At 42.1% G+C, this 14,229-nt stretch overlaps 1 protein-coding gene across 12 annotated transcripts in view; it reads left to right on the forward strand.

The window, feature by feature from the left end:
- Positions 1-276: 276 nt before the first annotated feature.
- Positions 277-14,229, forward strand: part of LOC126648576 (rap1 GTPase-activating protein 1-like) — a 45,291-nt gene continuing 31,338 nt past the window's right edge. For 5 of the 12 annotated variants that reach the window (XM_050331748.1, XM_050331749.1, XM_050331759.1 and 2 more), the window contains exons 1-4: positions 3,493-3,639; positions 7,423-7,519; positions 7,990-8,025; positions 13,333-13,380. In XM_050331748.1, coding sequence (XP_050187705.1) covers positions 3,596-3,639; positions 7,423-7,519; positions 7,990-8,025; positions 13,333-13,380 — 225 coding nt within the window. In that variant the 5' untranslated portion in view covers positions 3,493-3,595. Of the gene's footprint in view, positions 346-379; positions 494-3,491; positions 3,640-7,422; positions 7,520-7,989; positions 8,026-13,332; positions 13,381-14,229 lie in introns of those variants that run through there. The other 7 variants (XM_050331751.1, XM_050331752.1, XM_050331760.1 and 4 more) reach the window with 5 other exon arrangements.

A 14,229-nucleotide genomic window follows, 5' to 3' on the forward strand; every position in this document is an offset into this window, starting at 1 on the left:
CTCTGATCTATACTCATGAATCCTGATGACCCAGTTCACTGTCACCAAATAACTGCCGTTATACTTGAGAGGACTAGAAAAATGTGCTTTTCTGTGGCAAAAACCCCCACCCTAATTTTTAAAGGTGATCCCTGCAGGTCTGGGATTAGAAGTGCAGGGAGCAGGATGTTGATGTACAGAGCTGTCTCTGCTCCACCTCTGGAGCTGCCAGTCTGTCCCCTTCTGCTAGGACCAATCTTCCCTGCTTAAGAGCACAGCTGCTCGGCATGCTGACTGCTCAATCGGCAATGATCTCTAGTTTCAAGTATGACAGCACTGACCTGCTCAGTCTCCATTCAGCCGCAGGTGGGGGCAGCGGAAGAGAAAGGGAGGGAGGGAGGGAGAGGGAGGACACTGTAACCTACGTGAATAATTGATAGTGCAAGGAAAGGAGAGCAGCTGGGTTCCCTGTCTCCATCTGCTCACCAGCTGGGGATGAGAGATCCTTGCTCAGGTAGGGGATGAACAGCTTAGCTGCTTTTATTCTTGTCTTGCCTGCAATGCCAATTAAAAATATTTTACATCTAGAAGGAATGGGAGCGAAGATAGTGGGGGAGGGTTGATCCAGATCTTCTCTGTTGCTTGCATGGCGTTGTGTAATGGATGGACTTTGGGGCAGTTTCAGCCTCAGCAGGGAAAGTGTTTGTGTGCTTTTATAAGACATTATGCTATACTGCATTGTGTAGAGAAGCAGTTGGAGAGAGAGAAAGGGAGACTGAAGCTGGAGAGAGCAGATGTCTGTGTAGGAAATGAAACAAACAGAAGGGATGAAGGGGCATGAAAGAGGGTCTGTCCAGACTCAAAGGAATCCCACCTTGATTCTGTCAATCTGGGACATAAAATGATGGGTCCAAGTGCGCAGCGGGAGGTGCTGTCTGTGCACAGCCGGTACTATATATAGAAGCTGTGTGCATAGATCTGTGGAAACAGTTGATGTGAAAACGTGTATGTTTTCTATCTGTGGATGCATCGATGACTTTGTGTAATATTGTAGTAAAACATTAAAAAAATACAGTTTTTACCCTGAAGAGTTTACTCTTGAAGGATATGCTGCTGTGTTTATCTGGTACTGCGCAGCTTCTGTGGAGCTCCTGATGTTCTCACAACGACTCAATTAATAAAATTGCAGGGACTAGTTTCTGTTACAGCTAGTACAGACTTTTCCCATGTGAGCAAGATAAAATGCTAATGCAGTTAAATAAAAAACTTCTAATAATAAAAACTGGAAAAATACATAGCAAAAGGTATAAACACCAATTACTGTAATACATGTATTAACATAGCTACACGGATATCTGAAAAAACAGAAAAGTGTATGCCAGTCCCTAAAACACACAATAACTGTAATATGCATAATGACCTATGCAACTATAGACAAATATATGGATTACAATGTGAGACGGTAAATACATGGAATTAGTCATATCAGAATGCAACTATCAATAGGAGCTGAATCTACTTAGTACAACTCAAGGCTTATATTTAGTGATATTGTTGCATCAGCAGGGTAAATAGTAACAATCATTAGCTTGATTATAAGTTGAGGAATAGGAAGGGGTCCTATGATTTGCTTGCATGCAATTATTGCTAAAGGAGGCTAATTAGAACAGTAATTAAGGTATTTAATAATTGCTTGCTGGTTTGCTTGTGTATCTTGAGGGCTTTGTACACCACTGGAGTTGCACAGAAGGTTAGGTAAAGCTGTGAGGCAGTTAAGTGAAAGCTGAGCCCAGTGTGGCTTTGAATGTGAACAAAGTTGGCTCTTGTCTGTAGTGGCAAGCTGCCAAAGAGCAAGAATGGCAGAAAGACCTGGGCCTCACAGTATACTTTGCTTTCACGATGGCCAGGCTTGCTAGTTCTGCTGATAATGACCCTGAGATGGGGGAGGGCAGTAGTTACTGCTGGCAGCCCTCTCTAGCAGCAAAAAATAATGTCTCTTCCTCCTTCCTAGATGCAGCAGAAATGGCAAGCTTGGCTCTTTGCCTTGTCCCAGTCACATTTCTTCTCAGAGATTCATGTGAATGAGTAAGAACTGCTTGTGCTGCTGTATTCAGTGCTCTGGGTCCATCTGGGAGGCATTTGGGTTGGAGCAAGGACGTAGGTTGTATGAGTTAGCCAATACTCCAGCATCACATCTTCTGGGGAAAAAAAAAAAAGAAATAGACAAGAGGAAATGGAATCACTTGGACTCCATGCAAGTTACTAAAAACAGCAAGTAGTCACTCTCTTTGTCTATTCAAAGTTGTCACCTGCCTTGATTCCTTACTCCTTGTAGTCTCTTTTCTCACCCACCGACCCTTGAAGCCCCCATAATCATTTCTATCCAGATATTTTATGAGTAGAATTTATAGGAAGCATTAGGATGAAAATCCTGCACTCATCCCTAAACCTTTGATGTAACTGCTTGCTCTCTATTTTTCTTTTTACTTCCCCCTCTACCCTCATCTATATCAATTATCTCATATTTCTGTATGATTTCTCTGCATTCTATTTGTACTCTTTCTTTGCATCTTTTCCTTGCTCTCTGGCTCCTCTGCAAATTCTCTCTTATTCTGTGTTTCCCTATGTCCCCTTCATGAGTCAGAACAAAACCAGTGTGAGACTGACACTTGGTGTAAGGTTGTAGCTGCTGCTTTTAAAGGCCTTGATGTAAAGAGGAAACATTACATCATCCTATGAAATGAAATTGAGAATCAAAATTAAAAAAAACTGTCCAGAAGACCTCTGTGTTCTCATTTAAACACAGGTATGTGCATACTCTTGCAATGGAAGGGCATCTTGCCGTGCTCAATTTTTATCAGGAATGACAATCTATTGAGTGAATGCAAACACATGTGGTTAAGGGGTTTGTGATTCCTCACAATTTGAGCTTCATTAGTTTACATGTTAGATTAGTGATCTATTTCATAAGTGGCGTAGAGCCAAATCTCTGTAGTACTTCACATATGCCAAGTATGCCCACTCCAAATGCCATGGGCTAGTGGATTTAGTATCTTCTTACCCTTCCCTTTAAAGGAATGGACATATATATGGAGCCTTGATGCTCACTTTCCCCACTGCATACTGAGAGCTTGGGGAAGTGATCTTGCTTTACAGCAGAGTTGAAAAAGGGACCCTTCTGCTCTCCCTATCTAACGCTGTGCATGTCTTACCATCCCGGACAACCCGAGGAGCAGCATCCCCGGCTCGGCTGTCCCAGCAGCTGCTCCTGCAGTATCCGTGGACTCCCCACAACGGAGGGCTCTAGGGGGAACTCATTTTCCACAGCGGAGGAGGGGCAGGAGTCACCACCCCATCCCCCTTTATCTCATCTTCCTCCATCCCTCCTCCTCGTCCTTCCCTGAGCAGCTGCCCGCCGGGGCCCGGTCCCGGTCGTGGGGGTCCCTTCTCTTCTCTCCGGTGAATCCCGGCCCGGGAGGAGGAGGAGGGGTGGGGGCGGGAGCCGCGGCTCTGCGGAGGGCCGGGAGGGAGCCCGTGCCCTTCTCCATGGCGAGGCCGGGGGACAGCAGGCTCCCGAGGAGGGAAGCCGGGAGCTGACTCAGCGGAGCAGTGCAGCATGTTTTCCCGGGAGCACGGCTTCCCTGCCGGAGCCTGCGGAGGGTAGGTACCGGGACCGGGAGTGGTGCCGGCGGCCGCGGGGCCTGGGGCCTTGCCTTTCCCGGGCAGCCCGGGGACGGGGCAGGGCAGCGGCTGCCGGCGCTTGGGGCGCAGTGCTGGAGCAGCTGGAAGAGCCCTCGCGGGTTGCCTGGAAGGGCGGAGAGCCGAGAAGGGGGAATGCGATGGCTGTGCCCTGGCCCGGCAGGTCCGGGTCTGGCTGTGGGCCCGGCGCTCCCTCCTCCTCCTCGCCTGCCTGCCTGCCTTCCCTCCCTCCCTCCCTCCTTCCCGGCCGGGAACGCAGGCGATGTCAGGCGGCAGCGGGTGCTCCTCTCCCCGGAGGGAAAGAAGGGGCCTCGGTGGGCTCTTCTGCCTCCCTGGGAATGGGGAAGCTCTCCGGTTGGGACTTCTCAGGAGCTGGGAGCGCGAGATCAATTTCCCTATGGAGTTCTCCTTTCTCCTGCCCCGCGGGGCAGTACCTGCCGGGCAGAGAGCTGGCCCTCCCTACCCATCTTCTTTGTGGCTGCACGAAGTCCTGAGCAGAGGGCATGGGCAGCCCACGAGTGGGAACAGTGGCCTCCACGCGAGGGGCACGAACTGGGGGGAATGTGGCTGGAAGCGAGGCTCCTCACTGGAAATCAGGGTCCTACGAGCAGAAAGTTTGTGACCACCTGACAGCAAACCACATCTCATCCGTACTGATTGTTTCCATTTCCTAGTTCTGTCCGGTAATTCCTTGAGTTTTGTGAATCTGCGTGTAAGCAAATTTCAAAGCTGTACAGGTGCTTGAAAGTGGGGCTATCCGTGTCACGTTTTCAAGTGTCTTCACTGAAGACAAACAATCGCTTCACAAACAATCATATTTGGTAGACCAAATGTGTCTCTATAAGGGAGAAACGAGAGAAAGAGCAGAAGCTGTTGCTCATGAGAAGTGGTTGCTCAGAATTTTCCTTATGAGTATTTCAGGCCTGCTTTTGTTTCATATTACCTTCAGTTCTTCTGAATTGCCTACCCCTTCTAGTGAGGGATTTAAAACACATTATTAGTGTCTCACTATCCTATCAGGCTGTGACGCCAGTTATTTTACTGACTGTCATTCCATAGATAGCTGCAAATCATGCTGTAGTGTTTCTCCTACTGGAAGGCTTCCAGATTAGCAGAAGTATTTACAATAGCTATACACCTGCTTCCCTGTGAACTTCCAGGAAAATAGTTACCTGAGGATTTGGGGCACTTGTCTTTTAGAGTGCAGTAAATCCCCTTTACCTCTGGAATACTTATGAAAGGATGTATGAAATTCTGTCAAGTCCAATTTGTATTTTTCTTAGAACAAATATTTGCATTGACTTGGTTCTTGAACTGACTCAGCTAAAGCAGATAGCAATGATTTTGAGAGCTGTATAGAGGGATCCAAGGACTGAAATAACAGAATGCTGAAAGACAGGAATACAGGGCCTGAGCAGAGTTGTGTGTGTGTGGAGATAGTGGCTTAGAGGTCTGCAAAGGTGCTTCCAACACTATTTCAGAATTGACAGTGGGGTCTTTGGCAGTGGATCAGCAGTACTTATGTTTAGTTTGGCTACCCACTTGAAATTAATGCACTGGTTAATGTCATTAGCAAAATCCTAGTTTAGATTTCAGCATTTTCCAGGCCCTTCGCCTCCCCTAGTTGCTGTTTCCTGAAAATAAAGCTTCAGCAACTATACATTTGCACATAAATATTCCACTCCCAGATTACAGAATTGCTTTTCTTTCTCAGAAGGATGATACTCTTCTTTTCTGTGGTCAAAGAGTTTGAAGTTCCAGTTTGAAAAGAAGTATGTTCTCTTTCTTTAATAAAGCTCAGTGCTTTTCATTCCAGAAGTTAAAACTTCACAAGTAGATTTTCAAGCAGTAGTTAAAATGGCTCCACATTTTTGTGATATTTTATAAAAGATATAATGAAATCCAAGTAATCCTCCTGGATTTCTAAAGTCTGTTGGCACATTCCTAAACTAGGATAATTACAGAATTTTTAACATCTCTAAGTGTATGATAAGAGTGGTGATTTTGGTCTCTGCTGGACTCATTTTGACAATAGAACTGTGTTAGGATTCAACAGTAAAGGAGCAGTTGTTGCACAAAATTCTCCAGTCGGTCCAAAGCATAGGGATGAATTTATGGTGAGAAAACAGGGGTAGTACTGGGCAGAGTGATCTCATGTAGGAGCTGCCAGATTTCCATGATGCAGGTGTGTATTTAACTCTTGACTGAATGATTCAGCATTCAACCCAGTGACATGCCAAAGAAAACACTGAAGCATGCAACAAGGCCCCAGGGCATCCAGTTACACAAAAAGTTCAACTATTACATTTCTTTCTGAAAATGAGAATTTATCAAATTAAGCTCTTACCTTTTTAGGGCTCACAGAATTGAAACTTCAGGTTTTTAAAAGAAACAATGAAAATCATTCATGTACTGCCTTGGACATATATTTTGCTCATCCCAAATGTGCTTCAAGTAAATGAATAAGATGATGAATAAAGCATGTATTAGTATAATATTAATATTCATTTAAAATACATTTGCCATCAAGTTATTTCAATATTTATTTGGGGTTGTTAAGACTAACTCCTACATCTTCCCTCCCAGATATTTTATGGCTTTAATCTCTAGATGCATTACACAGATCTCTCTCATCTCCAGTTTTAGGATGTGGGATGGAAGCATTGTGTTACTTTGTGTAGATGAGCCTATATGCAAGTTACGTGATGCCATTGGGCCACTAAAATAAATTGTGAATTGTCAGAGCATGGGTGAGCATTATGATTCTTGGAGCTTGTGATAGAGTAGCTTCATGATTACAGAAATATGTTTTACTTCCAACTGCTGAGCAGTACGATTGACCCAACAGCAGAAAGGAACCATCCAGAGGGATCTGGACAAGTTTGAGAAGTGATCCCATGGGACCCTTGTGAAGTTTAACAAATTCAAGTGCAAGGTGCTGCACCTGGGTCAGGGCAATCTCAGACATGAGTACACAAGAGTAGTATGTATGTCTTTTGAACGACAATGCATTATTTGTGTTGTATTTTATTTTCTCTTCTATGAAATCAAATGAAGTGCTGCTGCTGTTTGTACACACTACTGCTGCAGCAGGGGCCATAGTAATAATATATTTTCCATAGCAGGTGGGTAGGCAAAAGCCCACCTAATCTCCACACTGACTTTACTGCCAGTGGTAACATAGAACCGTGCCTGCATCTCTCCCTACAGGGTGTATCAGTTCTAATCTCACGCCACCTCTGTTATGCTCCTGTCTTGGAAACTAATTCTCAGGCTGTGGTAACTGGGGCTGTCCTTTAGATGTTGATTTTGGTGATATTTCAGAACCTTAATCTCTTTTAATACGGTTCCAAAATCTGAACACAAAGCTCCTTGTGAGACCTTATGATTCTTTAGTCTGCTGCAAATCCATGATGGAAGAGGAACTTGGCAAAGAAAGACCATTCAGCACTTACATGACAGTTGTGAGGAAAATATTGTGTGTGAAGAGAGACAGAGCAGTCAGGGCCAGAAGATTTTTGCTGTTATATCCAGGATGTTTGCAGGCGGTAAGTGGTAAATTATCTCAGGGATTCTCACAGGAAATGACAGCTTCCTCATAGGTAAGAAATGGTCTGGGAAGAGGAATAGTAAGCAGAAGACAAAGGAGACACTGCAGGCAAGCGCTGGCATCTTGAATTCTCTAAGTGTTAAAACTTTTTTTCTGCTTTTTTTTCTTTTTCCTTCTGCCTCTGTCTGTTACAGGAGGTCTGAGGAGGAGGTAGTGCAGTGCTTCAGCAATGTTATAGACACTCCCACTGAAGGCTTTCCATGTGCCCTCACTCCAGCTGTCCCCAACAAGGTAAAAGTCCGTGTTCCTCTGGCTCAGGGTTGGAGTGTGCTTTGAACAAAAGTTATGTGTGCAGAAGGAATGACTAAAATCAAGCTCGTGTGCATGCGTGTCTTACAGCTATAGTAGCCTACTTCTGTGAGAATCCTAAACTTGTTCATTTAATCAGTTCTTATGCCATACTATACCAAGTCAGCATGACCCATTGAAATAGAGAAATTCCTGATACCTGTCTGACCAGGTTTCAGGTCAAGCTTTTGCAACACAAGCTGAAGACAATTTGGCCAGTTGTTCTGTCCATTTTATCAGTTCTAAGGAAGAACAATTCCATCATGTCTTTGGTGAGCAAGTAACATGGAAGAAACTGTTTGCCAGAACATGGAAGAAACTGTTGGCTCCTTCAATATCTGAGAAACAACAGAAGATAATGTTAGCTTCTTCAAATGTTAAATTATTTTCCCCTCTTGTCTTTTCCTTTTCAGACTGTGGACTTGTTTGAGATGATTGAAAAAATGCAGGTAAGGAGAAGTAATTCTGTCAATTTTTGGGATCTCTTGATTTTTTTATAGCCAAACAAATAAGCAGCTGCCATTTGTCCTGTCACTTTAATCCAAATGCCTTCTAATTTGGACTTGCAGAATGTTTAGGTCTTCTGGGCTCAAGCTCCTATGCCTGCTCTTCAATGGGATTTCAAAAGTGGTTTTCTGTGTTTGTCTTACCTAATCAACATGATGGAAGCAGTAGACATAGATTATTCTAATTCTATATGTTCTTTTCAGAAGTGTAATTCTCAGAGAAAATCAAAGTTGCATAAGGTATCTCTGTTATCTTCTCCAGAAAACTCTATTTCTGCTGGGTAACAGGTACTAATGACAGGTGATTAATTGGTTGTTGACCTAACTGCATTTAGCAAGGTCAAACAGTTTAATAAATAACTACGGTAGGCCCTGTCTTTAACTTGTGCAAGATAGAAGAACTCTGCCTTAATTCTTATATGGAAATAGATGCATTTAGTTGCATATATTATGTTATAAAATTAAAATAGGGCATAGTTAGGTTTCTTTCCCTTTTAACTGTATCAAACATAAAGAAATAGTAATATAGTAGTATATGTGTTAAATATATAACAATGAAGTCTTTAAATTTTTCACATTGTCTGTTCTCAGAGCATCCTTGCAAGCTGCCAATATTTTGCCTGAGTGGTGCACCTTCTTTAAAATGCTGTGGTTAATCTTGACCTAACGTAACACACAACATGGCACATAATTCCTGCCTTTTATTATGTGCAGGAATTAAACTTATCAAAACCAGTTAACTTCTCTTCTGGCATTTGGGTGATCAAATTATGAGTATGAGAAAAATGCAAGACTTCAGTGGGACCATAAAGGTGAGGAGGTGAAAGGTAGCAGCAAAATGCTGAATATAGATTATGAGGCTGAGGTACTGTTTGGCAGACCAGAAAGGAGGAGTGAGGGAGGGAGGGGCTGAAGGTATATCTGCTATATATTCATGTTAGACAGACACAGGCCTTGTAACCACTGTACTGACATTCAAACTATGTTTGGAGTCTATTCTCAGTGATTTAGAATAACAAGCTCTGTAAGTGTGCCTGGCTCATTTAACTCTGTGCTGGAAAGTAAGCTTGAACATGCAGTGCTGCTTCAGTTCAAGCTCATGTTAAAAGGTGTGACAGTCCTTTCTAGGCCTTTTGAAATCTGTAGAGAGAAGAGTCGCTAGCAGATGTCCCTTACTGGAAGACTGTTGTTTAAGATTCTCAATGTTTCTCAGCTCCCAGTTTACCATATGAGAAGTCTCTGACTGGATTTGCACCCCTTTAGTTAGATAACATGAACCTAATAAGAATTTCCAACATATGCAGACCGCTTAATTTTGCATCTGTGTTGTTTTCTTAGCTGCCCATTGTTAAGACTGTATAGTAGTTTGTTTTTTTCTAATTTAGCTTGTTTTGTCATCTGACTTACACTAGGAGAATGAATACCTGCTGTGTGAACATGACAGGTTTTTGAAGACGAGAGATGTTTTCCAAAAGAAAAAACTCCCTTGATATTTTAATATTTATTGTGATCTTTCTTTGTATTTTTACTAATTTATTATTTATTCTTTTTTTTGGTTGGTTTTTTTGCTTTCTCTTTCCATTTGATTCTGACAATCTTTTAGATTTGTTGAATCAGTCTTGAAAATGGAATGTGGGATTTTCATTAGCAGTCAAAGTGAGTAAAAAGCAAAGCAGGAGACTTGAACATTTCTCTTTCAGAATAACAACAGCAAAGCTACAGGATAGAATTGATTTTTGAGTATTTTAACAATTGGTTTGGAGACTAATAGCATTACTGACAATTTGCATTGTGTGTGATGAATTAACAGGCAAAGTTGTGCTCTCTTTTTAAAGTGAGACCGAGCCCCAAGATCTGGGAGAGATGTTTGCCTTTTCTTTTCTTTTTCTTTTTTTCCTTTCAATTTTAATTGGACTTGGAAGTAAATGGGCTATTGGCCACTTTGTTCCATGCTTCCATATGTAGTGAAGTTGCAGTAAACGCTTTGCCAAGGACACATGGTACTATATTGTTCCTAGATTGCTTTGCAGTGCAAGTATTTGAAAAACAAGAAAGTTTTACTTCAACCAGTAAACCCAGATTTTTCACATCTTCACATGTTTGCATAACCAATCCCTCTTCACTTAACTGCTTTTGTTTACTACCTCTGTTCTGCATTATTTTTTAGTTTTCACGTATTTTTCAGTCTTATTTTCTCACAGCTACCATCATGTTTTTTCCTTGTATCCCCTTTTGTATCCAAGTTGTCAGTTTTGTACTACTCCCCTCAAGACACCGTTCTTTCCCCATAAAAAATGTGACTGTAGCATTGTTATGCCATGTTGGACCGGACTCTGGATCTGGACAGTTTCTTCTCTGCCATTCATTCTCTCATCTTGCTCAGGCCTGGTGTTTCCCCTGTACAGGACCTTGGGAATATCAGATTCCCAGGCTGATGCTGTCTTCAGTAGGCCACCCAGGGAAACAGTGAGGGAAAGCCTTTCTTTAAAGGCAGTAATGCAAGCCAAACTGGACCAAACCAGAAGGATATCTCAACCATATCTCAGCCAGTGGCTTAGACTGATGTAGTTTATGCCTCTCCCTTTTGAGGAATGACAGTAATCATCAATAAATTGGTCTGCCCGTGCTCTGACACTTCCAATAACTTATGTTGTATATTTCCTGCAGTCCTGGTTACCCCTTAAAATAAAGCTTTGGACTGTACAGCCCATGACACCATTAGATCTTTGCCAGTATTTTAAACTTCACTCTAAAGGAGAGGTTAGTAGATTTAGATCTTTGTCTTCTACTCCCCGACTACCAGGAGCTCCCTTAAGAGTGCAGAGTCATGGAATGTGCTGGTACATTCCTCTGCAGAGGCTCTGATACAACAGCAGCTTTTTTACAGCAGATCAGGAAATTTTCCCTCAGGCCTTGCTGAGATATTGGTCTCCTACCAGGATCTTCTTTGAAACTGGAAAGTTTCTGCAATTATCAGATATGTCAAAAATGTCAAGTAAGGGGAGACAAATATTAGAAAATTGCAGTTTCCCAATCTCCATTTCCATGTGCGGAAAGCCCATGGTGCACAGGAAGTTTGTCCCAGTACTTTCCAGAGTTAGTTGCAGAAGGCTGTGGCTACTTTCTACCTACATATGGCCTGGTAGTTTGTTGTTCATTTTGTTTGCTGTGTAGTAATATCACAATTCAAAACAGGTCTTCTGAAGTTTCCCTATGAAAGGTTCCAAGCTGGTATTCGTTTAGAATCCCTGGTTGAAAAGACAAATGAAAAAAAAAAATTTTTTTTGAGGGCAGGTGGGTGGTGATGGTATAACTCTCTCAAAGCTCAGCTTTTGTAGTTTGATCCTGTGTCACCCTGTAGATACTATTCAAAGCTTCTTTCTCATAATACAGTTAAGGAATTCAATTTTGTTTTCTATTTTGTTGTCTGCTGATTGTTCCTTGCATGCTTTACTGTGTTTCTATCTTTAACCAACTAAAATTTGTTGTTACTGCTCCTTTTGTGATTGAACTTGACTTCAAACTTAGGAAGAATGACCTCATGCATCTACTACTAGTTTCCCTTACCCTGGAGTTTAGCCATACTGTTTTACTTTTGGTTTTTCTAAAAGTTTTTTTAAGATGTTAAACATTTGTTGTGAGCTCAAAGTCTGGCTCCTCATCATTTCATTAAGGTTTAGCTTTTTTTATGACTCATTTTTTTATACTTTTAATAACCTTTCTCATTTTTCCAAACCCTCATTTTTATGTGAAATAGATATCTTGGGGGTTGTTTCCTTTTTTTTTTCCTTTGTTGCTCCTGCAAGGAGCACCCTGATTATTAATAATCCTCAATGTAAGGTTGCTGTTTCTTAATGTCACTGTTGTTGCTGTGATAGCAGTTTTTGCACCCTATGCAGCTGGAGCACTGGGCCAAAAGTTTTGCTCTTGAGCCTCCTAAGTTTCCACTGTAGAGCTCTTCTGAGATTTACCTATTTCTACCAGAATCTCATTTAAAAGCTAGTTCCACTGTAGAATACGTGCATAGGCATAGCTGTTATAAATCATCCTGCTTATTTTCAAAACACACTCAAGAGCTGCCTATCCTGTCTGGAATCCCTCATTAGCCACTCCATTAAGCAGTTGCTGATGGTGTATAAAAATGTAGTCTCAGCATCATGTTCTGGTATGAGAGTTACAAGATTTAGGTGGTAGTAGTTGAATACTCATGTATTGTGTGTAAGAGAAAGCTTCAACTTAAATCCTGGTTTTCAGCTTCCTATCTGACAATGCAAATTTTGCCTCTTACTCTTCTGTCTGTGATGCCCACTTGGACTATGACCTGTTGACTGCCCATCTCTTTTTTATTGCTTCTGTACTGAACCTATGCTCTGTGTTGGGGCTATTCTCAATTAAATTTTCCTGTTCTTGTTGCTGCAGAGGTGTGGTGGAAGTGAGCTCCTTTGCCATGGTGAGAAGGCAGAGGATGGAATAACCTTAAAGAAAGAGAATCAAGTCTGGATGCCAGCTCCTGATTCAGGAAGAAACAGGCATCCAGTAGCCTTTTGCCTTGCAATTCCAACCCACCTTATGGTAACGGTGCCTGGAAAAGGAGATTTACATGGTTTCACTATGTGGCTCCTTTTTGCCTTCAAGAGTCTGTTGCACTAGTCAAATGACTGGATGGAGAGCAGCTCTGATTTTCTGCCGAACCTCCAACATAGAGATTTGTTCCCATACGTGGATGGAATCAAGGCACATGAGCTGCTTGATAAGAAAAGGGCTTATCGTTTAATGCTCAAATCAAGTGTTTTTTTGCTTCCCTGAACGTTGCTCTGAGGCTCTCGATGCTTTGCCTGACAGTATCTTCAAGGGACAAGGAAGAGTAGAACAGGAAAGAATTTCTGGAAATACTGTTCTTTTGTGTTCTGTCTTTACCTCTTCCACTTTTTTATATTGCTTGGGATAGGAAATAAAGTAGCTAGAAGAGATTAGGGAATCAAATAAGATAATCAGTTTGAGAGACTCGTTTTGATATCTCTCAGCTTTCTGCTTTTAAGGAGTTGTAAGTTTGGGGGTAGCCTTTCAGTTTTAATGCCAAACTAGGGGACTAGCCAAGTTCTAGCTTTCCTGCTCTTGTTTATTCAAACTTCCAAACTTGCTTAAAATAGAAGATTATGTAGAGAGACAAAATATGCATATTGAGTATATGGAGAAGGACACAGAGGGTAAGTGAAACAGACATGCTAAAATATGACTTTATGTTTCTAGGGGAGTCGTCTGGATGAACAAAGATGTTCCCTTCCAGCTCCTCTCAAGGTCAGACCAAGTCGTTGTTGCCTCTTAAATTGCTGAGAATGGCGGATAATTACTGACCTGGCTTGTAGTGTATTTTCATCTTGGAATGAACAGGGAGTCTACAAACATCCCAAGAACACATATACGCTTGCCTTTTTTATTTTCTTTTTTTTTACTAGTTGCTTCACAAAAGGGTGAAACTATGTAGCTGAAATAGAATTAACACTTCCTTTTTTCTAATTTAATGGTTCTAATAAGTGTTTATTATTATTAGGGAACCCCTGGTGGTCTAGTGGTAAAGGCGCCGCGCTATCACCGCGGAGACCCGGGTTCGATTCCCGGTCAGGGCCACTCCCGGGCAGGTGGGGCTCGTTAGCCCTTAAAGGCAACCCACCTACGTCCTAAGGACCTCACTGCCACTGTCCAAACTCGCTTGGCCCCGGCAGATGAACCTTAGGATTAAAGGGTGGGCTCAGTTCCGCGCACACTGTGTCTCACCTAAAAAATCCAATGCGCAGGCTGGAAGGTGTAAAGACCTTCCCCGGATCTTTGCTTGCGAAGACTGGCCATTATTATTATTGGCAGTCTTAGTTTTGCCAAAGTAATTTCTTAAATTTAGTCAATGTAAGAGTTGTAATAATATCCATGAAACCAGATTGCATTTATTTCAGTAGTCTGCTTGAGGACTCATAGCAATACTTCTAGAAAGCTGTTCAGTTTCGCTCAATATTTGGCCAATAAGAACAGATTCTCATCTTAAAATCCTCAGCTCTTCCTCTCCATTTCTTCAGTCTCAGCTCTGGCTCAGTAACCTTAAAATCAAACTTGACCTTGATTTTAATCTTGGAATAATCTTTAAAAAAAGTCACA

The sequence above is a fragment of the Myiozetetes cayanensis genome, unplaced genomic scaffold (genome assembly GCF_022539395.1).
Source record: "Myiozetetes cayanensis isolate MyiCay16 unplaced genomic scaffold, myiCay2020 scf5-8, whole genome shotgun sequence".
In the NCBI taxonomy this organism is placed as follows: Eukaryota; Metazoa; Chordata; class Aves; order Passeriformes; family Tyrannidae; genus Myiozetetes; species Myiozetetes cayanensis.